This window comes from Geotrypetes seraphini, chromosome 6 (assembly GCF_902459505.1).
Source record: "Geotrypetes seraphini chromosome 6, aGeoSer1.1, whole genome shotgun sequence".
Taxonomy (NCBI): domain Eukaryota; kingdom Metazoa; phylum Chordata; class Amphibia; order Gymnophiona; family Dermophiidae; genus Geotrypetes; species Geotrypetes seraphini.
Window position 1 is genome coordinate 34,625,239 of NC_047089.1, and position 27,013 is coordinate 34,652,251.

At 42.5% G+C, this 27,013-nt stretch overlaps 1 protein-coding gene across 3 annotated transcripts in view; it reads left to right on the top strand.

Moving 5' to 3' along the window:
• DYNC2H1 (dynein cytoplasmic 2 heavy chain 1) overlaps positions 1-27,013 on the top strand; it is a 499,560-nt gene that overhangs the window by 182,782 nt on the left and 289,765 nt on the right. For all 3 annotated transcript variants that reach the window (XM_033947955.1, XM_033947953.1, XM_033947954.1), the window contains exons 36-38: positions 11,398-11,513; positions 13,352-13,551; positions 21,533-21,797. In XM_033947955.1, coding sequence (XP_033803846.1) covers positions 11,398-11,513; positions 13,352-13,551; positions 21,533-21,797 — 581 coding nt within the window. The remainder of the gene's footprint in view (positions 1-11,397; positions 11,514-13,351; positions 13,552-21,532; positions 21,798-27,013) is intronic.

The following is a 27,013-nucleotide window of genomic DNA, read 5'->3' on the forward strand; positions in this document are numbered from 1 at the left end:
GGATAACTTCTTTCGTTCTGGTTGTAATACCCTTCTTGATTATACCTAGCATTCTATTCACTCTCTTAGCGGCCGCTGCGTACTGTGCCGTTGGCTTCATTGTTTTGTCCACAATTACCCCCAAGTCCCTTTCTTGGGTACTCTCACTCAATAACATCCCTCGCATCGTATAGCTGTACCTCGGGTTTCTGCTTTCTACATGCAATACTTTACATTTCTCTACATTGAACTTCATCTGCCATCTCGTCGCCCACTCCTCTAAAGTTTGTTCAGGTCCCTTTGTAATTCTTTGCAGCCCTCTTTAGTCCGAGCACCACTAAATAGTTTGGTGTCGTCTGCAAATTTTATTATTTCGCACTTCGTCCCTGTTTCTATATCATTTATAAATATATTGAATAGGTTGGCATACTTCTGTACCTGTTGCTAAAATGGCAAAATTCTTGCGAACTGTTGCAGAAGGGTGACAATCACATCTTTCAGCTCCTCCTCTTCCACCAGTGGAGTATAGTGCCCTCTCCAGTTTTTCCTTCTGTAAGCGAGCTGGAAAAGTTGTGTTCTGATCTGGTTTAGCCCAAAAAATTGAACAGTTACCTCTCTCTGTAACTTTGAATTCTGGAGAATCTTTTAAAATTGAATTTTTGAGTAGAGCTCTGGGAATAATATTAGACTCTTCTTTATCATTTCAATATCAGGTTAATCACCTTTCAAAGAAATGTTTTTTCAGCTTATGACTATTAAGAAAAGTTAGACATCTGTTTCACCAGCAATATTTTACAGTATTGGTGCAAGCTATTATCCTAGCACAATTAGATTGCTGTAATTCAATCTACTGTATATAGACCTGAATAAGAGGAATCTAAAACGGTTACAATTAATCCAAAATATGGCAGCAAAGCTAATATTTGGTAAGAGAAAATTTGATCATGTATCTCCTCTTTTGAGAAATCTTCACTAGCTCCCTGTCAATCTTAGAGTACAGTTTAAATGCGCTTCTATGGTTTTTTAATTCATACGTATATGGGCTATTTACGTCTTTGATTCCTCTATTTTTGAATAATCAGAGATCTTCTGATTCAAGAAACTCTCAGAAATTTAAACTGGCCTTTCCATCTTTAAAAGGAATAAAATTTATTGGTAATATTACTCGATCTTTCTCATATACTTTTACAATGATTTGGAATGGGATTCCCTCTTGTGTTAGAACTCTTCTCTCCTTCCAGATTTTCCGTAAATCTATGAAAACACTGTTATTTCAACAGTTCTTAGAAAATTGTTCTAAGGAAAATTAGTTATCTTCTCTCTAAGATGTCTGATGAGGGTCTTCATTAATAAGTTATTTTCTCTCTAATCTAACTACTTTCACTTTGATTATCAATTTTTACGTGAACCGTGTCGAGCTCCTATTGGGGAGATGACAGGGTATATAAATCCAAGATTTAGATTAGATTAGATCTGCTTTGTTCGGTTTTTATTATTTTCGGGTATTTTTTCCCATTTCTGGAGGCTTTGATGCCAAGAAGATCCCATTTTTGGAGCTACTCTGACTGCGAGAGGACAAGATTCTGCCAGAGTGAGCTAAGTGTATCTGTTGAGCCAGCATGCTTTGTGCTTCTTCGAGGCTCGGAGTCTGTTCACCTGGGAGCCAGCTTTCCTTCTGATTTATTAAAGGATTGAGCACATGCTATGAGGCTCTTGTTTGGCTGGCAATCCGAAGATCTCCAGTTGTGGCCTATTTTTTACAAGGATTTGAGGCAGAACATCCTCCCCATTCAGTCAGGCTGCAGCAAAGCTGACACAGGCAGGCACTAGCAAAACACAGTGAGTATAGCCTATTATTTATTCCCTATAGGGAAAATTGTATGTGTAGGGGAGGGAGGAATTTAAAAAAAGTTAATTTTAAGGGTTTACGGTGCCAGAGAAGAGTCTTCCTCTTCCAAAACCCCTTTCCCTAATTTTTTTGACCTTTGAAAGAACCCCCATGGGTCATTTTTTGATGCAAATTTGCTGCCAGCAGCCATCTTGTATTTTAAACAATCTTTATTTAAAGCTTCCATCTGTCTCAAAACCTTTCGATTTGGCTCAAAATTGACTGAGATGGACTCCTTAGGTTGTTCTACCCCTATGTTATGCCAGTTTTGCACTGACTGGTCAGCTGAGGAGCATCAGTGTACCGCATGCCATGGGACACAGAAGGGAGGGATAGGAACCTCAGGCTTAGCCTCCTCTGAATCCTTTAGGGCTGGTGAACCATAGGGGGTCCAAGTGGTATGGAGAAAATCCCTTCCAGAGATCACAAACTATGAAGCTGTGAAATGCAAGTGCGTGGATGCTGCAGAGCCTAAGAGAAGCCAGTCTAAGGTCCTGCAGAGATCTCTGGGGCTACCTGTGTAAGGATACTAGGTACTAGGATTGGCCACCATAAGAACGGGCTACTAGGCTTGATGGACCATTGGTCTGACCCAGTAAGGCTATTCTTATGTTCTTATGATTTACCCCAAAATTTGAAAATTTCCTGTGGAAAGCTTATTTGATGCATCCGGAACATGCTGTGCTACCTGGGGGCTTGCCAGCAGTGAGCCAGGGAGATATCCCTCTTCCGGAGGTCTCCCTGCCATGGAGAAAGATGGCTTCCAGCCTAAGTGACTAAACAACAGGAGTGGGAGGATTGGAGGTCAGACCCCATGCCTTTATTGTCCTAGGGGTCAACTGGAGGATTCCGATTCCCTCTCGGGAACTGGGAGTCAAGAGATGATAGTTGCCCTCGACCAGGGAGAAGATCCATCAGTGTGTCAGCTTTTTAAATTGATGACTGTTCACATATTATTACAAATGCGCTCAGAGTTGAAGTTGGAGCCCCAGCAGCCATCCACCTCACAATGCATGGTCCTGAGTGGCACCAATGCTCAGATCACCTTTTTTCCCTTGTATCCAGATATCACCTTGCTGGACACTAAGCAATGTGAGACTCCGGAAGGCTCCCTAAAGGTGGCAAGAACTATCTCCAAACTTTAAACTATGGCTCCAGAATTTCAGTAGCTGTTTAGTTAGCCGAAGGTGGATTCTACAGTGGCTTAAGTAACTAAACATATCTCCCTCCCTAGTGAGGGAGGAGTGATGCTAAAGGATCCACAAGATTGCAAGATGGACGTGGTTCTTAAGAGACGATTTGAAGCCCTGGCTTTGGGAATCAAAGCTGCAGTAACAGCCTCATTTGTGGCATGTGCCTGCCACACCAGGCTAAGGCGGGGTCCTACTGAAAAGGAGGACATCTGCCCCCAGCTGGTGCTGAAGGGGGTGGATTTTGTGTCAGAGTCATGAGGAAGGTTTCAGTGTATGCCATTTCTGCCTGCAGGGTGCTCTGGATCAGGCAGTGGGCAGGTGAGTCAACCTCCAAAGCCACCTTAAGCAGATTGCCCTTCAAGGGGCAGATGTTATTTGGTAAAGGCTTAGATGACCTTATTGCTAGCATGCCAGATCGACACCCAGAGTATCTGTCTGACAGCAGACATCGCCAATCTACCGGGGTAGGGGGGCAGAGGCAATTTTTGTTCCTCTTGACATTCCCATCAGTACAACTCTTCATCCACACAGAGATCTTATCAGAGATCCAGACAGATTTGGCAATTCCAGACACCAGCAACCCTTGAGGTCTTGTGTCAGCACATCTTCCAAGAAGTCACAATGATGCCAGATCAGCAGCTGCACCCCTGCACATTGGAGGGAGGCTGTCAGCGTTTTGGAGGGAGTGAGAAAAAAATTTCCTCAGACTGTTAGATCTTATTCGAGAGGGTCACAAGATTGAGTTCTATCACCCTCCTTTATATCTCTTCATCAGTTCGACGGCTGAAAAAGAGGCCAGGGTCTGAGTGACGATACAAAGGCTATTGGACATTCAAGCCATAGAACTAGTTCCCGAAGAACTAGTTCCCATATACTTCATGGTACCCAAGAAAGGCACTGAAGACTGGAAACCACTCAAATTTAGCACTGAAAGTACTGCACTTCCACATGGAGACGGTTAAGAATGTAAGAATAGCCTTTCTGGTTCAGACCAATAGTCTATCAAGCCCAGTAGCTATTCTCACGGTAGCCAATCCAGGTCACTAGTACCTGGCCAAAACCCAAAAAGTAGCAACATTCCATGCTACCGATCCAAGTTTGGTCAGTCATTGCAACAGTGGCACTTAGGGGAATTCCTAACCTCCCTAGATCTGATGGGGCTGGCCTTGATATGCAGATCTAGTGCAATGAGACAGATGGTTCATACAGGGCTTCTCAGTCGGGGACCAATTACCAGAGTGTTTTGGTTTTATGGCATGGCTCTTGAGCTCATAGCCTTAACCCACAAGAGTTATTCGGAGGTAGTCATTTTGACTCTTCTTTGAGCAAAGAAGCCATCAAGATTTAGGATTACAAAGCCTGGATGGCTTTCCAGCTGTGGTGCACCAAAATCAGGCACCAATTCCTGTGATCCTGGCCTTTCTACAAACAGGACTAGAAAAAGGCCTAGTGGTGGTGGTGTCTCTCAGAGTTTAGGTGGCAGGCCACTCGTACTTCCAAGCCTGATATCTCATGCAGATGTGATCCGGTTTTTGAAGGGATCACTCAGGTTGTAGCCTCCATTGTTCCAGCCTTTTCCATCCAGGAATCTTAATATCGTCTTGATGGGCCTTTCTAAGACTTTGTATGAGCCTCTCCAAGAGGTGTCCCTTTTAGATCTAATGGTGAAAAGAGTATTTCTGGTGACAATAGTCTCAGTGAGATAGATCTCAGAATTGTAGGCTCTTTCCTGCAGAGAACCCTTCCTCAAGATCTTAGAGGCTGGGGTTTCACTATGTACAGTACCTTCTTTTATACTGAAGGTTGTGTCAGACTTTCATGCCAACCAAGAGGTTCATTTGCCTGCTTTTCAGCCTACAGGTTCAAATAAGCAAGATAAAATATTGCAGAGCTTGGATGTGCGAAGAGTCTTGCTCCACTACCTGGAAAGGACCAATGATTTTTGATTTTCTGACCATATTTTTGTTCTAACCAGCCACTCAAGGCAAGACATACCAGCTTTCAAGGCTTCTCTTGCCAGATGGATTCGCATGGCAATTTCATTGACATGAGTTGGCTGTGACAAGTGATCACCTATTTCTCTCAAAGCTCATTCGACCACAGGTGCGGCGTCTTAATGGACAGAATTCCGAGCAGTTCCACCTGAAGAGATCTGTAGAGCAGCTGCTTGGTCTACTCTCCTTACCTTTCCAAAGTTCTATAGAGTGGACATGGCAGCTCGAGAGGAAGCTGCCTTTGTGTCCTCGGTCTTGGGAGCAGGCTCATCTTTCCCACCCTAGATGTCTGACACTGCTTTGGTATGTCATCTAATGTAGAAACTCCTGTGTTTATGTAACAGAATGAAAGATTAGGTTCTTACCATGACCATCTTATCTCTGTTAATTTACACAAGAGTCTGCACGGCCCTCCCTATTAGTTTTGCAGTTTGCCTGCTTTCTGTCTTAGACAACTATAGTATGGAACTAGAGTTCTCTTGTCAGTTGGAGGAACATGTATGAATAAATTACCTATAAAGTAATGAGTTTGTTGAGCTTTATGTGTTAGTACTAGTTGCACACAGCAGGTTGGTTCATTGATACACCTATGCTACAAGTTCATGCTAATTATTGTTTCTTGTTATGAGTTATAGAGCAGAATAGAAATGTATGTGGGGAATTTTCCTGTGCCCCTCATTCTCTTTTCTTCTGTTATAGTGGAGATCGATTGCTTTAGTATAAACTAAAAAGGGCACTATATTCCACTGGTGAAGGAAGAGGAACTGAAAGATGTGATTGACACCCTTCTGCAACAGTTTGTGAGGTGGATTGATCACCTAACGTACAGACTCCTGTGTATATTAATAGAAGACTATCCAGGTAAGAACTTAATCTTTCATTGCATATATACTACATTATCCCAGGATAAGTAGGCAGCATATTCTCACAGAAAGGTGACGTCATCCACAGAGCCCCAGTATGGACAGTGCAAAAGTTACTGTCACTTTAACATGTTTAGAAGTCTCAAGATGGCCCGTACTGTGCATTCACGAGTGCCTTCCTGCCTGATGTCAGCTCACAGGGCCATCAGTTCTTAGTTTTCCGCGGAGCTAAGAAGTTGAATATTTGGAGTCTCTCAAAGTTCACATTTTTACCCCATTTTTTCTTGCCTTCCCATTGTTTAAAGTTCTTATTTTCTTCATTATTTTCATCCCAAGTAGTCTCCCTTCAAATGTTTCCTTTTTTGGTTTTCCGGTCTTCGTGCCCCTCTTGGCCTCCTTGCAGACAAAAGGCATTGAGCCTTTTTTGGACTATCCGGTATGATTGAGTTCTTTGACTTTGCTGCGGCTATTTTTCCATCGATGTACAAGCCATCTAGTGGCTTCAAGAAGTGTGCTTGGTGCAACAGGATCATCTCAGTCACTGACCCACACTGCTGGTGTCTCCAGGGCCTTGGTCCTGAGCATCAGGTCAACTCTTGTGCCCGCTGTTCTAAACTTCAAAAAAGCATTCTTTGAAGGCTAGGCTTTTGCAACAGGAAAAGCTGTTCTGGACACCCGATGCATCGGCGATGCCCACTCCACTTGCAACAAACAAGCACCATTCTCTAGAGGCATTGACGTTGACATCAGCACTCCGCTCGGTGTCGGCTCCGATGGTACCACCAGCTACATCAGCTCCTAAAAATGCTAAGAAGCATTCTCATGCCTCCCCTACTAGGCATATATTGGCATGTTCTCAGGCATTGAGTCAGTTGATGCATGCCAAGCGCCAACGTAAGAAATCACATTCTCCTTCTCTGCTGTTGGTATTCCCTAGGAGGCTTCATTGAGGTCACCAATGCCTTGACACACTGAAGCACTGGCTGAACCGATGTCATTTGCGGTACCGGCACAGACCTTACAGGATCAAATAAAGGAGTTACTTCAGAGAGAGTTGGCACTTATGCTACAGGCACAAACAGTCTGGATTCCTCCCTCGGCTCCATTGGAACTGACTCAGCCCAAGCATCGCTCCATGAGGGATTCAGGATCACACTCACACACACACTCACAGGATCACACTCAGCTCAGCGCCATCGTACTACTAAGTCTTGTTCACCTATAAACTGTAGCACCTTTTCTTTCTCCACATTGGATCAGCATCAGGATATGGATAGAAGCTCCTCTCGACGTCGCAACCACTGGTCTTCTCAACGACATCATTCTTCTAGAGACCACAGTTCTAGACGTACCCCATCGCCAAAGATTGGAGACTGTGACTCAGATCTTACAGACCGATCCTTTTCTGATCCAGAGCTCTCTGCTCCAGAATCATATGGAATTTTGTTGAATTCCTCTCCTCTTCCACCTAGAAGGAGGTACCCGCCGAAGAGTTTATCTTTTATTAAATTCATTATTCAGATGGGACAAGCTCTGCCGGTCAAAATGGAGTACAAGTCTGAACCGAGGGCTAAACTTTTTGATACCTTAGACTTTGAGCACATCCCCAGAGATTGTTTGAAATTTCCATTCCACAACTTAATGAAGGATGCTATGCTTAAAAATTGGGAAACACTTCTCATTCCTGTGGCATCCAGAAAATTAGACTCTCTTTATTGAGTCCAGTTATTCCCAGGGTTTGACATACCTCAACTGCAGCATCAATACCTCTTAACTGAATTTGCTCTCAAGAAATCTTTCAGTAACAAAGCCTTACACCAGTACTCCTCCAGGGAGAGAGGGCCGCAGGCTATACCAGAATACAAATTAACCAGTCATATCCTGAGCTACAACTTCTACATGACATTTTATTTTAAACAACTAGTTCAACAATTTTCACATTATGAACAGTATATTCCAGGAGACTAGCTTGAAGAATTCAAAAGGACTACACATGATCTCCTAGAAACTAGTAAAGTTCATGGCTAGATTGGTATTTGACACTTTTGATGTCACCTCTAGGGTTTCAGCACTATCCATAGTTATGCATCAACAAGCATGGTTACGGGTGGCCGACCTAAATCCTAATGTATAGGACCGCCTAGCAAACATTCCCTGTCTTGATGATGAATTATTTGGAGACAAAATTGAGGAAGCTACATAAAAGATTACCAGACATTAGCAAAGCATAACTACTGTTTCTTCTGCCAAATCATCAAAACCTCCATCTCCTAAGCGTTACTATAATCCTAGATACCAGTCAACATCCTACAAATGGCGCTATGTCCTGCCAATTTCTACTTCCAGGGTTGTTCCACAAAAATGCTCTAAACAGCAATGGTCCCAGAAACCTCAGTCTCAGCCTGAACAGAAGTCCAATTAATTTTAGCCACCAATCTTAATCAATCTTAGCCAATCAATCTTTTTCCATCTCATCCTCCTCCTCATCCCATCAGAGGTCGACTAACCCATTTCCACCATCGTTGGACACTTATCAAAATTGAAAGCTGGGTTTTACAAGTAATAAAGGAAGGCTTTGCTCTTCGTTTCTGCAAAAAGCCTCCAAACAAACTTCCTAGAGAGAACTCTTTCAATTCATAGCAGACCTCCCTTCTTCATCAAGAAATCTTGACCCTCCTGCAGTTAAATGCCATTAAAACAGAATTTCATCAGCAGAGAGGCCAAGGATTGTACTCAAAATATTTCCTCATACCAAAGAAAACCAGAGGACTGTACCCAATTCTCAATCTCTGAGCCCTCAACAAGTATTTAATCAAAGAGAAGTTATTAGGGATATTTGGAGCATTGAGATTAAGCATCAAATTTCAGCATCTCAATGGCCACAAATTTGGTCTTGGAGGATGAGATGTACAGTGGCTGCATCTATGAGATAAACTTGTTTTTTTCTTCTGCATAGAGCGTTTTGGACCCCAGTTAGACTACAAAAGTTAAATAGCTCAAAGTCTAATAGATGCTGGCATTGTAATTTTGAAGTAGGGACTTTAGATCATCTTTTGTTTTATTGTCCCTTTATATTAGCCTTTTGGAACTCAATTTGGGATCAAGTAAATTGTTTATTGGAAAAGCATGTGGCATTATCTTACAATACAATACTATTTAGTATGTCAATGAGGAAAAAGAGCCAAATATCATCAAATAACAATAAACTTTTATTGATAATAACAGGAGTCGCCATTCAGCATATTACAAGTAATTGGAAAAATTACAGTAGACTCAATTATAATTTCTGGTGGAATTCATTATGTCACATCTATAAAATGGAAAGAACAATAGCTATACAACAAGGGAATTATAATAATTTTAATAAAATTTGGGAGCCATTAACTTCTTATTGTAATGAGTAGATACCATTTTCTAATGAAATATACACCGTCTAATAATAGGAAGGGGGAGGTTTTATATATTAGTTTTCATATTGGGAAAATAATAGAGGGAATGATGGGAGGGGAGGGTGGTAATTTTATGTATTATAAGATAAAGTAGAAAGATTGTCAAGTGATATGTTTAATTGTATTGTTTTGATGTTTGTACACTTGATGTAAGATTGAAAATGAATAAAGATTTAAAAAAAAAAAAAAAAAAATCAAACAGAAGTTTTGCATGCTCTCCCTAGGCACTCTCTATCCTCTCTTAGAAAAGAACAACTGGCTTTGCTCTCTGAATCTCAAGGAAGTATACACACATATCCCTATTCTTCCAGCTCACAGAAAGTACCTTAGCTTTCAAATAATTGTAGTGGCTTCAGCAGTCCGCTCTTATGGCTTTCATGTATTCCCTTATCTGGAACTGATTGATAAAGGCATCCTCTCCTCAGACTACTCAGTTGAACTCAACCATACATCTAGAATTTTTAGGATTTGTAGTCAACTACCAAAAATCCCATCTCTAAGCAACACAGATCATAGACCACATTCCCATCCCGGTGAAGCTGCATTCCACACATTGGACTGTAAACATGCTTTAGCTTACTACCTGGATAGGACAAAGCTTCATAGATCCTGCACTCGACTATTCCTCTCATTTGATCCTAACAGACTGGGAACTCTTGTAACCAAAGGAACAATCTCTACATGGTTGGTGGACTGTGTCTCCTTCTGCTGTGCTTGAGCTGGGCTACTGTTGGAAGGTCAAGTTACAGCACATAAAGTTAGAGCAATGGCAACTTCAGTAGCTTTTCTTCTTTTCACTCCTATTGAGGACATTTGTAAAGCAGCCACCTGATCCTCAATACATACTTTCACATCCCACTACTGTCTGGAGACTCATTCCAGACAGGCTAGTTGTTTCGGCCAAGCAGTTCTATAAAAATTATTCTCTGTTTAGATGCTAACTTCCTTCCATCTCTGTCAGTTTAGCTAGGGAGTCCCATCTGTGAAAATATGCTGCCTGCTTGTCCTGGGATAAATCACACTTACTTACCGGTAACAGGTATAGGCAGATATTCTCACAGCCCTCCCACCTCCCCTAATTGACTTCTTAGCTTTTTTACTGAACATAAGCGATGCCTCCGCTGGGTCAGACCTGAGGTCCATCGTGCCCAGCAGTCCGCTCACGTGGCGGCCCAACAGGTTCAGGACCTGTGCAGTAATCCTCTATCTATACCCGTCTATCCCCTTTTCCAACAGGAAATTGTTCAATCCTTTCTTGAACCCCAGTACCGTACTCTGCCCTATTACGCTCTCTGGAAGCGCATTCCAGGTGTCCATCACACGTTGAGTGAAGAAAAACTTCCTAGCATTCGTTTTGAATCTGTTCCCTTTCAACTTTTCTGAATGCCCTCTTGTTCTTTAATTTTCCGAAAGTTTGAAGAATCTGTCCCTCTCTACTCTCTCTATGCCCTTCGTGATCTTGTAAGTCTCTATCATATCCCCTCTAAGTCTCCTCTTCTGAACTGATTGTCCCAGGAGCCAACGGGCAGGAAGGCAATCATGCATGCGTGGTGCGGGCGGTCTTGAAACTTCCAAAGAAGTTAAAGTGAAATTACACTTTTGCGCTGTCTGTACCGGGGCTTCGTGCATGATGTCATCTTGAGAATGACATGGTGACAAAATTCATCACCGTCCCCGTCCCCGCGGATAACCGCGGGAAATAATTCCAAGTCATTTTTTAGTGTCTATTTCAATCTCAGGTTGTTCTACTCCAGCATTCTTCAAAGCAAAGCTTGAGGGTCATTGGTTGTGGCCATTCATACTCTAATTCTTCCCTCTCTCCTTAAAGAATAACATGAAGATGGTTTCCCGCGGTTATCCGCGGGGACGGGAACGGTAATGAATTTTGTCACCGTGTCATTCTCTAATGTCATCCATGTGTGAGAATATCTACCTGGATAACACCTGTTACAGGTAAGTAACTGTGCTTTACAGATGAATGTCTTATGTTTGTCTAAAGATAACACAAAATGTAATTATTTTACAATTCAGGGAACTTCTGACACCTCAGCAACATTATGATTGGGGCTTACGGGCATTGAAGACAGTTTTGAGGGGATGTGGAAATCTTCTTCGTCAGATGAAGAAAAATGCAATGAAGGAGATAAGTAAGGTTCATTATAAAATATCATATGCTGCTTATTTATTTATTTAAAAAATTTATATACTGCCTACAATACTAAGCAGTTTACAGTCAACATACAAAGTATTTTAAACAAAATACTTATCTATCTATCTATCTATATAAAATCGGATGTATCTGTGTGTGTGTGTGTATGTATGTTTCAGCATAACTCTGAATTGTATGGAGAGATTTCAACCAAACTTGGTATACATATCACTTATTATCTGAGAAAAAATATTGTGGGAGTGGGAAGGGGGTGATATGTAAAAATTCTCAAAAACGACAGATATTGCTGTCTACCCCATAGTTTTCGGCCTTTCTGAGAAGATTTTCAAGCATAACTCTTAAACGCATAGAGAGATTTCAACCAAACTTGGTATTCATATGACTTACTATCTGGGAAATAATACTGTGGGGTGTAAAAATTATCAAAAACGACAGATGATTTGGATAAATATCAGAGCAATGCTGGGCAATCGGCTAGTATCTAATAAAAACTTCTGCTGCCCACATTGTTGGTCATATTTCTAACTTATTCACAAAATCTTAAAAGGGTGAAGATGCTTTTCAAAAGGATTCTCAAGTAGGAAAATGTTTATCAATGGAGCAGACCTACTGAAAATAGTTCACTCATCCCCAGTGCACGGACTAAGGGATTTCATTTTATTTTTTGTGGACAAGTAAGATAAAATCAGGCCCACAGATGGGTTATGCTATCACCTGGTCCGGAATAGAACAACTTTCCCAGAGTTCAAAAAGTAATATCAAGTTTTAAGCATGTATGGCCATTTTATGTAGCATTCTCCTCTGTCTATCATTTTTGTCTTTTCTGCCCTTTTTAAATGATGCAAAAACAAAATTCTCTCTATTAATCATTTTTGGTGAACATTGTTTTGGTAAATAAAAGAAAAAGAAAATAAAAAAGAATTAGAACATTCTTATTATAATTTATTATTTTCTTCTTCATAGCCAAGATTAAACTTTATTCATATACTTCTATGGTCTGTGCTTTGATCAATGCTGGATAGATAGACCAGTGCCAGGGAGACTTTTATGGCCTGTGCACCAGCTGTGGTTGGAGAGATTTGGAAGGGCTGGAATGGGGCTTCAATAATAGCTCCCTTAGTTGGAAAACAAGGCTAGAGCCAGGTAGACTTCTATGGTCTGCTTTCTGAAAATGGCAAGGACAAATCAAGATCAAGTATGCATATGTAGTATCACATCATACCTTATGCTATAAATTTATCTTGTTGGGTAGGCTGGATGGACTATATAGGCCTTTATCTGTCATTGTCTATTATGTTCTGTTCTATCATCTTTTTCTTTTACTCCATCCTAAGTTCTCCTGCCCCTTCTGTTGTACCCTACTTCAAGATGTGACTCTCCCTATTTCATATCTATATCCTCCACTATACCTTCAAATTTTGGGAAGTTCTTTTCCATTTCATTCCTCTTTCCCCACACAGATGAATCTCCATCTACTTCCAGGTTCTAGCAGTGGGAGCCTAATTCAGAGCACATGACAGCATGCTCACAGACCCTTTATTGCTGTGCAAAAGTTTCCTTATAGGCTATGAAGAAGGAAGGGGAAGGGTCTCTGCAGAGCCTGTGAACATGCTGATTCAGAGCCCTGTATGTCTGCTGCTTTGGGTGCATGTGTTTAGGATGATAGAGAGAGAAGAGATACTAAAGAAGCTGGGTTCAAGAGGAGCCTTTTTCTTTAGGTGGCTTGTTTAGTTTTCAATAAGCTTATCTACCAAATTGCTTTATCTTTATCAGAAATATACCTCAATTATTTTAAAATGTTGATTTTTTTTCCAGTTAATGAAAATCATATTGTTGTACAAGCTCTGCGACTCAACACCATGTCCAAGCTTACATTTGCAGACTGCTCACGTTGCGATGCCCTAATTAAAGACATCTTTCGTGGCATCGATTTTAAGGATGTTGAATATAGTGAACTGAATTCAGCTTTGCAACAAGTTTTTGAAGAAGCAAATTTAGAAATTATTCCTAGTCAGGTATGAAGAAACATTTTTATCTAAAGTGAGGTAAAGTTTAAACTTTTAATGCCTTGATTATAGTAACACCTATGCAGTGCAGTGATGACATCTTGTATGCTATATAGCTAAGTCCAAGGCTCAGGAGCCAGACATGATCTCTTTTTGAATCATGACAGCCCAGGGCCTATAATTCCTGGTTTTCACCTTCACAGATTTCATAGCAATATTTATGGCTTTTCATCCTGTCATCAACCTAATAAAATTAGGGGCCCTTTTACTAAGCTGCATTTATAATCCAAAATGTGCCTAATGCTGCAAAAATGGCCTAATATGGGATGTGTTAAAGCATAAAATGTACATGCTGAATATCTGAAATTATAAAAATCTACCAAAAAATACTCAATTAACAAAATAATTGAGTATTTTTGGGTGGATTTATGTGTTAAAGCATTCCATGTTAGTTTTGTCATCTGCACGCTAAGCAAATGGCAATTTATTAAAAAAAAAATTGGGGTGGGGGGGGTTGGTGGTAGAGAATGAGTATGAATGCACCAACCAGCTAGCTAGCATGCTGACGTCACTGCTATGCCAACTGGTTAGCATGTCCATAACGCGGGAGCCCTTAGTGCCTTTTAAATAAGAAGTGGTAAGTGTTTCTGCACAAGTCCAGAAATAATACATTTGATTGTTGCACTAGAAATGGGTTTAGTGCATGAGAAAGGCCTGTTTAAGGACGTGTTAAGCCCATTTCTTTATCGGCACAGAAACTGATGGGCAATAGCTAACCATGACCAGCAGGGGGAGACTGAGACACAAACTTTTGGCTGTAGTATTAGTGAGCTGTGCAGTCCCAAGTACAATCAGTCTTCTCTCAGTATCCAGTAGGTGGGGATGGTAAGCCTGTGCAATCTTTCCTTGGTTTACTGTAGGGCTGTTGGATGTTGCTTAAATTGGACTTCTTGTCCCTGGTTGTGGTGCCAGATTGAGCTTGGGGGATCATTTTGGGGGTCCGCCCAACCTCAGGGGTGCCACACTTGACTAGTCGAGTCACTCCCCCACCTCCCCCAATTTTTTTTCTTTAGAGATGCTTCCAACTACTGGCAAGGCATATAGCTTTGAGAGCCAGTGGGGTCTGTTCAATTGTAAATTAAAGTTATATTGAAAAAAAAAGTCCTGAGGCAGTGCCAGTCTGAAGGGAAGACTTCACTTAAGTTTAATTGATTTTTATTGCTAACTGGGACTTTATTTTCCCTTGTAGCAGTTTTCACAATGAGCATTTGTAAGAAACTTAAAAAGTGCAGACTAAAAGGTGTGCAGTCGATGCGGCTGGTATGTACACGAAGTGCACCAGCCGCCTCGAAGGTGAATCATCGTTGGCTTCGGGTGCTGGCAAGCAGGATACCCCTTTGCGCGTGCACCACTCGTCGGCAGCAGGCATTGGGGAAGCCCGGGCTTCCCCTGCTGCCCACACAGGGATTTCCTCATCCGCCGATGGTCAGGGAAATGAGGTTTCCCTTACTACCAATAGTGCTGGGGATTCCCTTTTCACGGATGCAAGCTTGCCTGCTTTAGCGGCTGGGTCTATTCAGGCCTCTTTTCTGCTGCAGGCTTCAAGGGAGTTTTTTGGGGTGGGAGTTTCTTCGGATTTTGCAGGAAGTACCACCATCTTGCCTATAGCCTCAGATGACCTTCCCTCTGTCTTAGAGAGAAAGGAACAGGTTTATGCTGGGTCTCCTGCTTTGCCGCCAGGAGGTTTTGCCCCAGATTTTGTTTTAGCCATGTACAAGTCTTACTTGCAGGTGGCTGAGGGTCCTGTTTCTTCCACAGGGGTCTCTGTTTTTTCCAGGGAGTTTATGCCTTCCGCATCCACCCCCGTTCAGACCCCTCAGTGTTGGCTATGGCACAAACCCCCCCGTCTTCGTCCAATCCCCCTGTCTTCGTCCAAGTGACCCCTGGTCTCGTGGGATGAGGATTTTTTGTTTGCAGGTGCGTTTTCACTTGATGAAGACTTGGACCCCCTGATGGACCCCCAAGATCCTCTCGTGGGAGTGGATAACACAGACGTGGTTTTTGGAACCACTGGCTGGCGAGGATGCGTCTGTGGTGCATATTTTTCAGCGGGAAGGACTACAGGAGCTTATTCTTCAGGTTTCGTCAGTTTTGCGCTTTGAGGAAGGCACGAAGGAGCCCCCACGTGTGATGGACCTTCTGCCTCGGGGGATCTGTTCATCCTCCCGTTCTTTTCCTATGCATCAAGATATTCAGGATGTACCGTATTTTCACTCATATACCGCGCACCCGTGTAAAACACGCACACGGGTATACCGCGCGGGGAACTGTAATTTATGTAAATAAATTTTTAGATACCGCGCACACCTGTATACCGCGCATGCCGCCCCGACTCTCCTTTCGCCTGCCCCGTCTCTCCTCTGGCCAGCCCGACTCTCCTTTCGCCCGCCCCGACTCTCCTCTAGCCAGCCCGACTCTCCTTTAGCCCGCCCCGACTCTCCTCTGGCCAGCCCACTCTCCTTTAGCCCGTCCCGACTCTCCTCTCCCCCTTGAAGTCCTGTCCCCACCCTGAAAGCCTGATGCCCCCCCCGATGTCTGATTCAACCCCCCGCAGGACCGCTCGCACTCCCACCCCGAAGGACCGCTCGCGCTCGAACACGCACCCGCACCCACCCCCCCACCCCAAAGGACCGCTCGCACCCCCACAGCCTCCCCATCCCCCCCATCATGTAGAAGTTTCCTACCGTCATCCTGCTGCTTCCTCTGCCAGCGGTCTTGCCCCTTCTCTTAGCCCTGCGTCTACGCTGCTTCCTCTTCTGGCGGTCCCGCCGTCAGAGAAAGGGCGGGAACTATGTAAAAAAAAAAAAAGGGGATAACGCGCTCACAAATATAATGCACATGGTTATACACGGTTTGTAAAATTGTGTATAACGCGCGCGTTATATGCGTGAAAATACGGTAATGCATGCACAATGGAAGGCGCTGGAAGCGCTATTTTCATTTGGCGCAGTCCATGGCTCAGCTTTATCCCATTCCTGATGGGGATAGGGATACCTTGAAGTCTCCTGTGGTTGATGCAGTAATCTCAGCTCCAGTTGAAGGTGGCCCAGCCTTATGGGACTTTGAGGATCATAGGTTGGAGTCTCTTCTTAAGCAAAGTTTTGATTTAGCTACTCTGGTGGTCCAGGCAGTGATGTGTGGTGGTCTATTGGCCCAGGCTTGTTTCCAGTGATCCGAGCGTGTTCTCGACTAGTAGTCCTTGGTGGATCATGAGGCTGCTAAAACTGAGCTGGGCACTTCTTATATCTCGGATGCCATGTATGATCTGCTGCAAGCTTTGGCGAAGTCCATGGCTCTCGGAGTGGCTGCTCACCGTACCCTGTGGCTCCGGGGTTGGTTGGCAGATGTGGCGTCTAAGGCTAAGCTTAGTAAATTTCCCTTTTGGGGCTCTTTCTTGATTGGCGATGATTTGGACAAGCTGGTTCAGACCTTTACTTGACTCTAAGGTGCCCCATCTTCCCGAGGACCATTCTTGCCTGCCTTTGTGGTGTAGCGTCGCTTGGGGGCATTTTCGTGATTTTCATTGATACCTCCCGGGTTGGGGGCAGCTTCTTTTCCTTCCAGGGGCCTTTTTTTTCAGTGCATGCAGTCCTTTCGGGGTGCCTGCAGGAGAGGTCATGACTCCTCCAGAGGCCCCTTTGCCGCCCGCCTGGTCCTTTGACTCCTTGTGAACCCTTCCCCTGGTGCTGGTGGGAGCCTGGTTGCAGGAGTTTTACTAGGGGTTGGCCGAGATCACAACAGATCAGTGGATCCTGGAAGTGATTTGGGATGGTTATGCTCTGGAGTTTTCCTAGCCCTTGTCAAATCGTTTCCTTTCTTCTCCTTGTCAAGGGGCTTGGACAAAGTGGACTTTTTGTCAAACACTGCAATGGTTGCTCGACCTCAAAGCAGTGGTCCCAGTGCCCCCTCAGAAGGTTTGCACCGGCAGGTATTCCATTTACTTTGTGGTGCCCAAGAAAGAGGAGTCTTTTCGGCACATTTTGAATCTGAAAAGTGTCAACAGGGCGCTCTGGGTTCCATCTTTATGCATGGAGACCTTGAGATCTGTCATTCTGGCGGTCCAGCCTGGAGAGTTCCTGACTTCCTTTGATCTGATGATGGCCTGCTTGCATGTTCCGATTCAGGCCTCCCATCAGCATTTCCTTTGTTTTGCGATTTTGGGAAAGCACTATCAGTTTTGTGTGCTTCCTGGCCATGGCTCTGTGGACTTTCACCAAGATTATGGTGGTTGTGGCGGCAGCGGCCTTACGCAAGGAGGGCATCCTAGTTCATCTCAATCTGGACAACTGGTTGATTCAAACAAAGTCCTTTCAAGAGAGCTCCTGGTTTATGACTCGTGTTGTTGAATTTCTGCAGTTGCTGGGATGGGTGGTCAACTTGTCAAAGAGCCGGTTGGCTCTGTCTCAGTGCCTGGAGTACCTTGGAGTTCTCTTCGACACCTGCATGGAGAAAGTCTTCTTTCCAGAGGCCTAAGTGTTCAAGTTTCAGGTGCAGATTCGCTTCCTGATGGATGAGCACATAATTTTCTACAGATCTTGGGGTTGATGGTGGCCTCCCTGCACATGGTCAGGTGGGCTCGAGCTCACATAAGCCCACTTTAGTATGCTCTTTTTCAGCGGTGGTAGCCTCAGATGCATGATCTGGACTCTCCCTTTCCTCTTCAGGGGTTAGTTCGTTGCAGCCTCCGATGGTGGCTACAGTCTTCCAGTCTAGTGCAGGGAGTGAGTCTGGATCAGCCTCAATGGACGATGCTTATCACAGACGCCAGTCTCCTCAGTTGGGGAGCACAATGTCTTGCTTGCTCGGCTCAGGGCAGCTGGTCTCCGGAGGAGGCATCCTGGTTGATCAATGTTCTGGAGACCATAGCATCCGGTTGACATTACTAGCATTCCAGATGTTGCTAAAGGGCAAATCGGTTCGCGTTCTCTCTGACAATGCCATGGCGGTGGCTTACGTCAATCTTCAAGGAGCAACAAAGAGTCATCTAGTGGCACAGGAGGCTTCCCTGGTCATGGCTTGAGCAGAGACTCAGGTTCTGAACATCTCTACTTCCCACATAGCGGAAGTGGAGAAGGTCTAAGTGGATTTCCTCAGTCGTCATGTGCTGGATCCTGGTGAGTGGTGTCTAGGTCCCACAACTTTCGAATTGATTGTGCAGGCTTGGTGCTGGCTGGTCATGGACGCCAAAGCACCAAGGTTCTTCAGTCAGTGCAGGGATTACCAGGTTGGATGCTCTGGTGCAGCCTTGGCTGACAGACGGCCTTCTGTATGTTTTTCCCCCTGTGGCTGATGATGGGCAGAGTCCTTCTTTGCATTGTTTGTCACATCAGCCTTGTGATTTTGGTGGCTCCGGACTGGCCCAGGTGCTCGTGGTACATAGATCTGATTCATTTTCTTGTGGCACATCCTCTTTTGCTGCCCCTCTCACCCAACCTTCTGGTGCAGTGTCCCATTCCAATGTTTGATCCGGGTACCTTTTGTGTTACGGTTTGGATCTTGAAAGGGAACACTTAAGTAAAAAAGGTTATTCAGATAATGTAATCTCCACCCTCTTGGGTTCCTGAAGAATTTCTACCTCTCAGGCTTATGTGCGAGTTTGGTGTCTCTTTGAGAAGTGGTGGTCCATGTGTGGTGTGGTTTCTCTTCGCACATCTTGGAATTCTTGCAGGATGGTCTGGACAGGGGCCTTGCCTGGTCCTCTCTCTGGGATCAGCGTGTGGCTTTGCCTGCATTACACGGTTTGTTGCATGGTCTGCATTTGGCCTCTTCTCCGAATGTGGTTCGGATTTGAGGACAGCAAAATTGCTCCGTTCTCAAGTGCAGTCTTCGGTTCCAGCCTCGGATCTCAATCTGGTTCTTTCCGTGCTCGTGCGTTTTCCTTTTAAGCCTCTTGGCTCCTGCATGTTGAAGGATCTTACTCTTAAGGCAGTCTTCCTGGTGGCCATTACTTCTGTGAGATGCATTTCTGAACTGCAGGCCTTTTCGTGTAGGCCTCCCTTCCTGGAGTTCTCTAGGGAGTGGGTCATGCTGTGGCTGGTTCCCTCTTTTCTGCTGAAGGTGGTTTCGCCTTTTCATGTCAACTAATCCATTGTCCTTCCAGGCTTAGGTAGTCAGGAAGGTTCTTTGGAGCAGAGACAATTGCACAAATTGGATGTCTGTAGGTTCCTTCGCTCTTATGTTCAAAGGACCCAGAGGTTTCGGAAATCAGATTGTATTTTTGTCCTCTTAGTGGGTCCTCGTAAGGGAGACAGTGCTTCTAAGGCTACCATTGCACGATGGATCAAGGAGACTATCACATTGGCGTACCTTCTTCAAAAGAAACCTGTTCCGGAATTTCTCAAAGCTCATTCCACTATCTCAATGGCCACGAATTTGGTCTTGGAGAATAAAATCAACAATGTCGGCATCTATGAGACAAACATGGTTGTTTTTGTTGCATAGAGTGTTTTGGACCCCAGTTCGCTTACAGAAAGTAGATAATTCTAGGTCTGATAGATGTTGGCATTGTAAACAAGAAGCAGGGACTTTAGATCATTTAATTTATTTCTGTCCTTGCATAAATGCATTCTGGAAGTCAATTTGGCCCCAAATTAATTTGTTATTAGAAAACCATGTTGCCCTGTCCTATGATACAATTTTATTTGGCACTTCAATGAGATATAAAAGTCAAATTTCAGGATGCAATAATAAATTATTATTAATATTAACAGGAGTTGCCATTCAGCACATAACTAGGAATTGGAAAGACTATAAAAGTCTGAATTTTATGTTTTGGTGGAATACAGTGTATTATATATATAGAATGGAAAAACCTATAGCATTACAAAATGGGAACTATAATAATTTTAAAAAGATATGGGGGCCATTAATGGAATATTCAAATGATTTGGCACCTTTACAAGACTTATTGAATATATAATGAAAAAGTTAGAATATGATAATGAATGAAATATAGAAATGGGAAGGGATGGGGTGGGATATTTCACTAATTAATAAGATATATGGTTAAGAATGAACAAGTGACTGTGTATAATATATTGTATAAAATTGTAAACTTGTTGATTGATGTAAAAATGAATAAAGAACTTTTAAAAAAAAAAAGCTCATTCCACTCGGGGTCAGGCAACTTCTTGGGATGAGTCTTCTCTTGTTTCTCCAGTGGCTATCTATAAAGCTGTGGTTTGGTCTTCTCTCCATTCATTTGTGCGACACTATTGTGTGGACATTCAGGTGTTTTGCACGAAGAGTGCATTTTTTTTCTGCGGTGTTTTTTTTGTCCGGGTTGTTAGGGAAGATTAAAAGAACAGCAGCATTTTTTAAGGTTCTTATTCTACTCAATATCCAACAGTATTTCTCTATGTTAGTTGCTATTCTCCTTCTGGGAGTGATGTTGCTGTTATAGGTTATAGTTCACAGTTCTTAGTTCTGCTTGGGTATTCATCAGACTGTTTGTACTTGAGATTGCACAGCCTACAGCCAAAAGTTTGGGTCTCATGTCTCCACCTGCTGGTCATGGTGAGCTATTACCCATCAGTTTCTGTGCCAGTTTGGAGGGACTTAAAAGAAAGAAAGAAAATTAGCAGGTAAGAACCTAATTTTTCTTTAGTACAGCTTAGTAAAAGGGTCCCTATGTTAGTTATATGTCCTTTTTGTAACGGAGATAAAGTAGTGTGGTAGTTGTATTAGTCAACATTAAAGGTTAAGAAATAAAAACTAAAAATGAAACATAAGGTAATACCTTTTTATTGGACTATCAGTACATTTTTGACTAGGTTTTGTGAAGTCAAAGCCTTCCTTAGGCCAGGTGTATTAAATTAGTCCAATAGAAAAGGTATCACCATGTTTTCCATTGCAAAAACAAAAATTAATATTAGAGGACATTATATTTACTTTTAATGTAGATTTCATGCTAAATTATTTGTTATTTCAGATTAAGAAATCTTTGGAATTTTATGAACAGCTACGTCAGAGAATGGGAGTAGTTATTGTTGGTCCAAGTGGTGCTGGCAAGTCAACACTTTGGCAGATGTTAAGGTCCGCACTTAATAAAATTGGGAAAGTAGTAAAAAAATATACCATGAATCCCAAAGCTATGCCTCGGCGTCAGTTGCTAGGCCACATTGACATGGATACCAGGGAATGGTCTGATGGTATTCTTACAAACAGTGCTCGGCAAGTAGTACGAGAGCCACAAGGTAGGTCTCACCTAAAATAATGTATTTGTATGCTGCTAGTCTCAAGATTTTTCTGCACTGGTACATAACCACAAAAGTAGTAGTGTCTACTTAACAGCAAAAATTAAAATTTTCTTTTTTAGTTCCTATTCTGTATCTCACCATGTGCTTAAGGCCCCACCCACAGGAGGAGCCTAAGGCTCCTGGGCCTATTCTGATTGGCCCAGGCGCCTCAGGACCCACCTGTGAGTGGGGTTTCAGCCGCCTGGGCCAATCCGGCCCCATTCTGGAGCCGGCTGGCCTGCCGGATGGGCGGGCTTGGCACCCATCCGTCTGGCCAATGTTGAAAGGTACGGGGAAGGGGGGGGGTCGTGGGGTCGGCTGTGGGGGTTGTGGGTCGGTGGGGGGGGACGATCAGGGGTTCAGGGGGGCGGTCGTTGGGAAAAGGGGGTTGTGTCGAGGGCAGGAGGGCCTGGGATCCCTCCTGCCCGTATTGTAGTGGGGGGTGGGGGGTAGGGGGGTCGCTTGGGCTCCCTCCTGGCCAGATCCAGTCAGGGGGGGGTCGCCGGGGCAAGGAGAATTTGGGCTCCCTCCTGGCCGGATTGTACTCGGGGGGGGGGGGGGGTTGCCGGGGCCAAGAGGGTTTGGGCTCCCTCCTGGCCCGATCGTACTCGGCAGGGGGAGGACACGATCTCCAGGGCAAGAGGGCTTGGGCTCCCTCTTGCCCCGATATCGTTGGGGGGTGCCGCAGGTGCCCGGGGCAGGGGGACTTGGGTTCCCTCCTGCCCCAATATTGTATGTGTGTGTGTGGGGGGGGGAGTTGGGGGGATTCTTTTTTTTTAAAAAAAATCTTTATTCATTTTATTTCTTTCAACAAGTGTACAATATTATTACAAATAACTCACATAGCTCACTTGATATTCTTAACCAATGTTGTTATACATACTGTAATTTCCCCCACCCACCTCCCATCCTTCCCCATAACAACAAAATAATCTATCCAATCATATACATACCTAGATATCCCTCCTCTATATTACAATTAATCTTATATTAACCTATCCCTCCCCCCACCCTTTCTTTCTCAAAATCTTTGTTCATTTTATCATATAAATTAAGTGCACAACAAATATGACTCATCATATTACATATATCACTTAAAATTCCATAACAATATATTTCCAATAAATTTAGCCCTTTCCCTTTTCTATTCATACATACATATTATATTTCTTATATGCATTAATCAATTAAAATATACAGCTATTTATTTAAAATATCCTATCCCCCCTCCCCCCATTTCTACAAATTATCACATAAGGAAAAAGAATAAAGCTTAATCATTATAATATTCAATTAATGGCCTCCACACCTCCTGAAACCTTTTAAAATGACCCTTCTGTACTGCAAGTAATCTTTCCATCTTGTACATATGGCATACTGAGTTCCACCAAAAACTACAATTCAGTCTAGAACAGTCTTTCCAATTAAACGTTATTTGCTGGATCCCCACACCAGTAAGAATCATCAGCAACTTATTATTTGCTGCAGATATTTGGCATTTAGCCCTCATACACATTCCAAAAATCACCGTATCATAGGACAATGCCACATGACTTTCCATCATTAGGTTAACTTGATCCCAGATTGACAACCAAAATGCCTGAATACATGGACAATAAAATAAAAGATGGTCTAAAGTTCCAATTTCAATTTTACAATGCCAGCATCTATTAGACTTAGAGCAATCCAATTTTTGTAATCTAGTAGGGGTCCAGAATGCTCTATGCAACAAGAAGAACCATGTTTGCCTAATAGATGCCGACATCGTACCTTTAATTCTCCAAGACCAAATACGTGGCCATTGAGATGCATTAATCTGATGCTTAATCTCAATGCTCCAAATATCTCTTAATCCATTTTTGATCTAATTATATCAAATAATTAGATATAATTTTATACCACTTTGCGGCCTGGTGTCCCAGAAAATCTGCCTGGAAACATAGGAATTCTAAGCTGTAATGATCATTTAAAGATTTCCATTCAGGGAACCCTACCTGAATAGCCTGCTTCAATTGCAACCATTTATAACTTTGTTTTTTATTTAGACCATATTTATGTTGCAATTGTGAAAAATCAAGCAGCTTACCATTATAAATTACTTCCTTTAAGGATCTTATATCTGCTTTAATCCAATCTTTCCAGACAACCTTAAATCCGCCTATTTGTATCTTGGAGTTTACCCAAATAGATTGATGTGTCGATTTTAAAATAGACTCAGGAGTTAATTTGTTTACAAATCTTAATGTTTTCCAAGTATCCATTAATACTCTATTGTCTTTACGTATTCTAGGCATTTTTATACTAAGCAGAAGATCAAGCCTTCTGCTTAGTATAAGTGATCTCTCCACCCATAACCATTCTAGTTGGGGGGGATTCTGTAACCAGTGTTGTTTTTGACAGACACCGGTTACAGAATCCAGCTTTTAGGCGAAGGACTGACTCCTCCTTCGCCTAAAAGCCCTTGTGTTGGACGTTTTGGGCTTATGCGTTTTTTTGGTTCATTATGGGGTATAAGTGTAGACGTCGTGGGGGTGTACTTGTAGACGTAGAGTTTGGCTCGGCGTTTAAACAGCTGAAGGTAGAGGCAGGCCATTATCAAAACAAGAACGTTTGTTTTGGTTATGAACACTTTCCCTGCTTCTGCTTTCAACGTTTAAGGCCTTAGGCCAAAAAGGGACTTAGAGGGTTTTTTTGATTATGCCCCTCTAAGTATTTTACAGTAATAAAAAGGGGAACACAAACAAAAGACTAATAAAACAGGACATAATATTGATGTACAATAGGACAAGAGGTAAGAGGGGAGAACTACAATATCTAAAAGTAAAGCAAACAATGAAGGAAAAAACAAAAGGAGGGAAAGGCGAAATCGGTTTACTGTTGAAACAAAGAGCATTAAGAAGACAGGATCAGTTTTCACAAGCGTCTTTAAACAGGAAGCATTTTAATCCACCTTTGAATTTATCCAGATTATAGTCTGCCCTGATATTAGTTGGCAGTGCGTTCCAGATCATAGGAACTGTTATAGAGAAAATGGCCCGACGAGTGCTGATAATCTTTAGTGGGGGCACATGCAGAAGATGTTGGGTGGTAGATCTTAGGGTTCTAGGCAGATTGTGAAGGATGAGAAGTCTGTGGATGAAGGCAGGTTCTTCAGTATTTTGGGTGTTGAATATTAGGGTAGCGATTTTGTAAGTTATTCTATGTGGTATTGGTAGCCAATGAGCTTTCTTTTTAAGGGGAGTGACATGATCGAATTTCTTAGTGTTGTTGATGATTTTAATAGTGGTATTTTGGATTAATAATAATAATAATAATAAATAACAGTTTATATACCGCAGTACCGTTAAGTTCTATGCGGTTTACAAAAGATTAGTGAAGTACAAGTTGAGAGAACTTAAGGGAAGGGAGAATAAGTGGGGGAAATTACCAGAGAACCGTTAAGGAGGGGAAAGGGAGGAACGGGTCAACTATCTAGGTACTTCAGGAACAGGTGAGTTTTGAGATGTTTCCTGAACACCTCGTAAGTGGTGGGCGAGAGGAGTTGTTCTAGTTCTTTACCCCATAGAGCTGCTTGATGAGAGAGAAGGTGTCCATAGTGTTTTTTTAGTTTGCAACCTCTGACTGGGGGAGAAACGAAGTGCAAGTGGGAGCTTCTCTTGTGTCTGTAGGCTGAGAAGGAGAAGAGATCAGTTATGTATTTAGGGGCAAGACCGTAAAGAACTTTAAAGCAGAAGCAGGTGAGCTTAAACTTTACTTTAATTGGAGGAGTTCAATATCTTTCTGAGCTGTACCTTTGTATATAACAAGTTGCAGTAGTCTATTTTAGATATGATGAGAGAGTGAATCATTATGTTTAAAGACTGGGGGTCTAGAATGCTTGCTAAAGACCTAATCATTCTGAGTTTATAGAAACAAATTTTGACTACTGGAAAGCTTTGTATACTAATGCCCATAGTTTGGGTAAAAAAATTCCAGATCTAGAAGCAAGCATAGGTTGTCATTGATTCCATCACAACATTTTCACAGTCCCTGTAACCGCCTTGGTAACACTGTTACTTTAATCTTTCACTAGTCTGTTAAACACCTTGTAACATTTATGTAACATTTAACAATGTTATAATATTGTTGTAACATAACCTTCTAACATGTTATAAATGTTACAAGGTGTTTAACAGACTAGTGAAAAAATAAAGTAACAGTGTTAACAAGGCAGTTACAGGGACTGCAACCTATGCTTGCGTTTATAAGTTTTGAGCACAGTAGTTGGTGGTTTGAGCACTTTTTAATAATATACATATTTTGTATGATTATTGATTAGGAAGCTTTGTGAAAGTAATGAGAGTTAAATCTGCACACAGGCTTATAGTATAGTGATATTTTGTGAGCACCCTTTTATTTGAGTGGTAAATATTCATACACAATTTTCCTTGGGTTATATAACTAGAAGTATGTGCATACGTTCAAGCTGAAAATCTGACCAACTGTACATAGATGAAGCAATGAGCATACTTTTTCATGTGTGAATGAGTATAAAAGCTAGTGCCAAAGCAAATTTTACTTCTTAAGAATTTAATGAAAAAAATTATTTAACTGGTGATCATACTGTATGAAGTTATGTTGATGGATATAGCATATGATATCTTGGCTCTGACATATTTCTGCCCCAAAGAGCCTTCAGTGATTGATTATTTTCAAAGTGGTGACTACACCATCACTGACATGCTTTTGGTCTCCTCCGTGTGACTGGAAATCCTAATAGCAAATAACCTTAGTTTGAGTTTCAATATTTAGACATCAAATCAAATAAGTGCAATGTGGAGCTTAAACCAAAGAGATCAACTCCTCTAAAACAAATGAGCCAGTGGTATGGATGAATTCCTGGGTAACAATATACCTGAATTCCTCAGAAAGTAATGTCTCTGAGGGGAAAAAACGTACTGCATCAGGTTTGGGATTGATGAGATTGCTTATCATTTTTTAAGAATTATGCTTGGATCTGTATTCAATCCGTGGTGATATTCAGACTGCCGACCAATTAAGTAAGCTGATAAAGGGCTCCTTTTAAAAAGCCGTGGTTGTGGCTGCTGCTGCGGTAATCACTCTGACTTCCATAGGGATTTAATGGGTGTTGAAGTGTTGGCTGCGCAGTAGCCACTATTGCGGCTTTGTAAAGT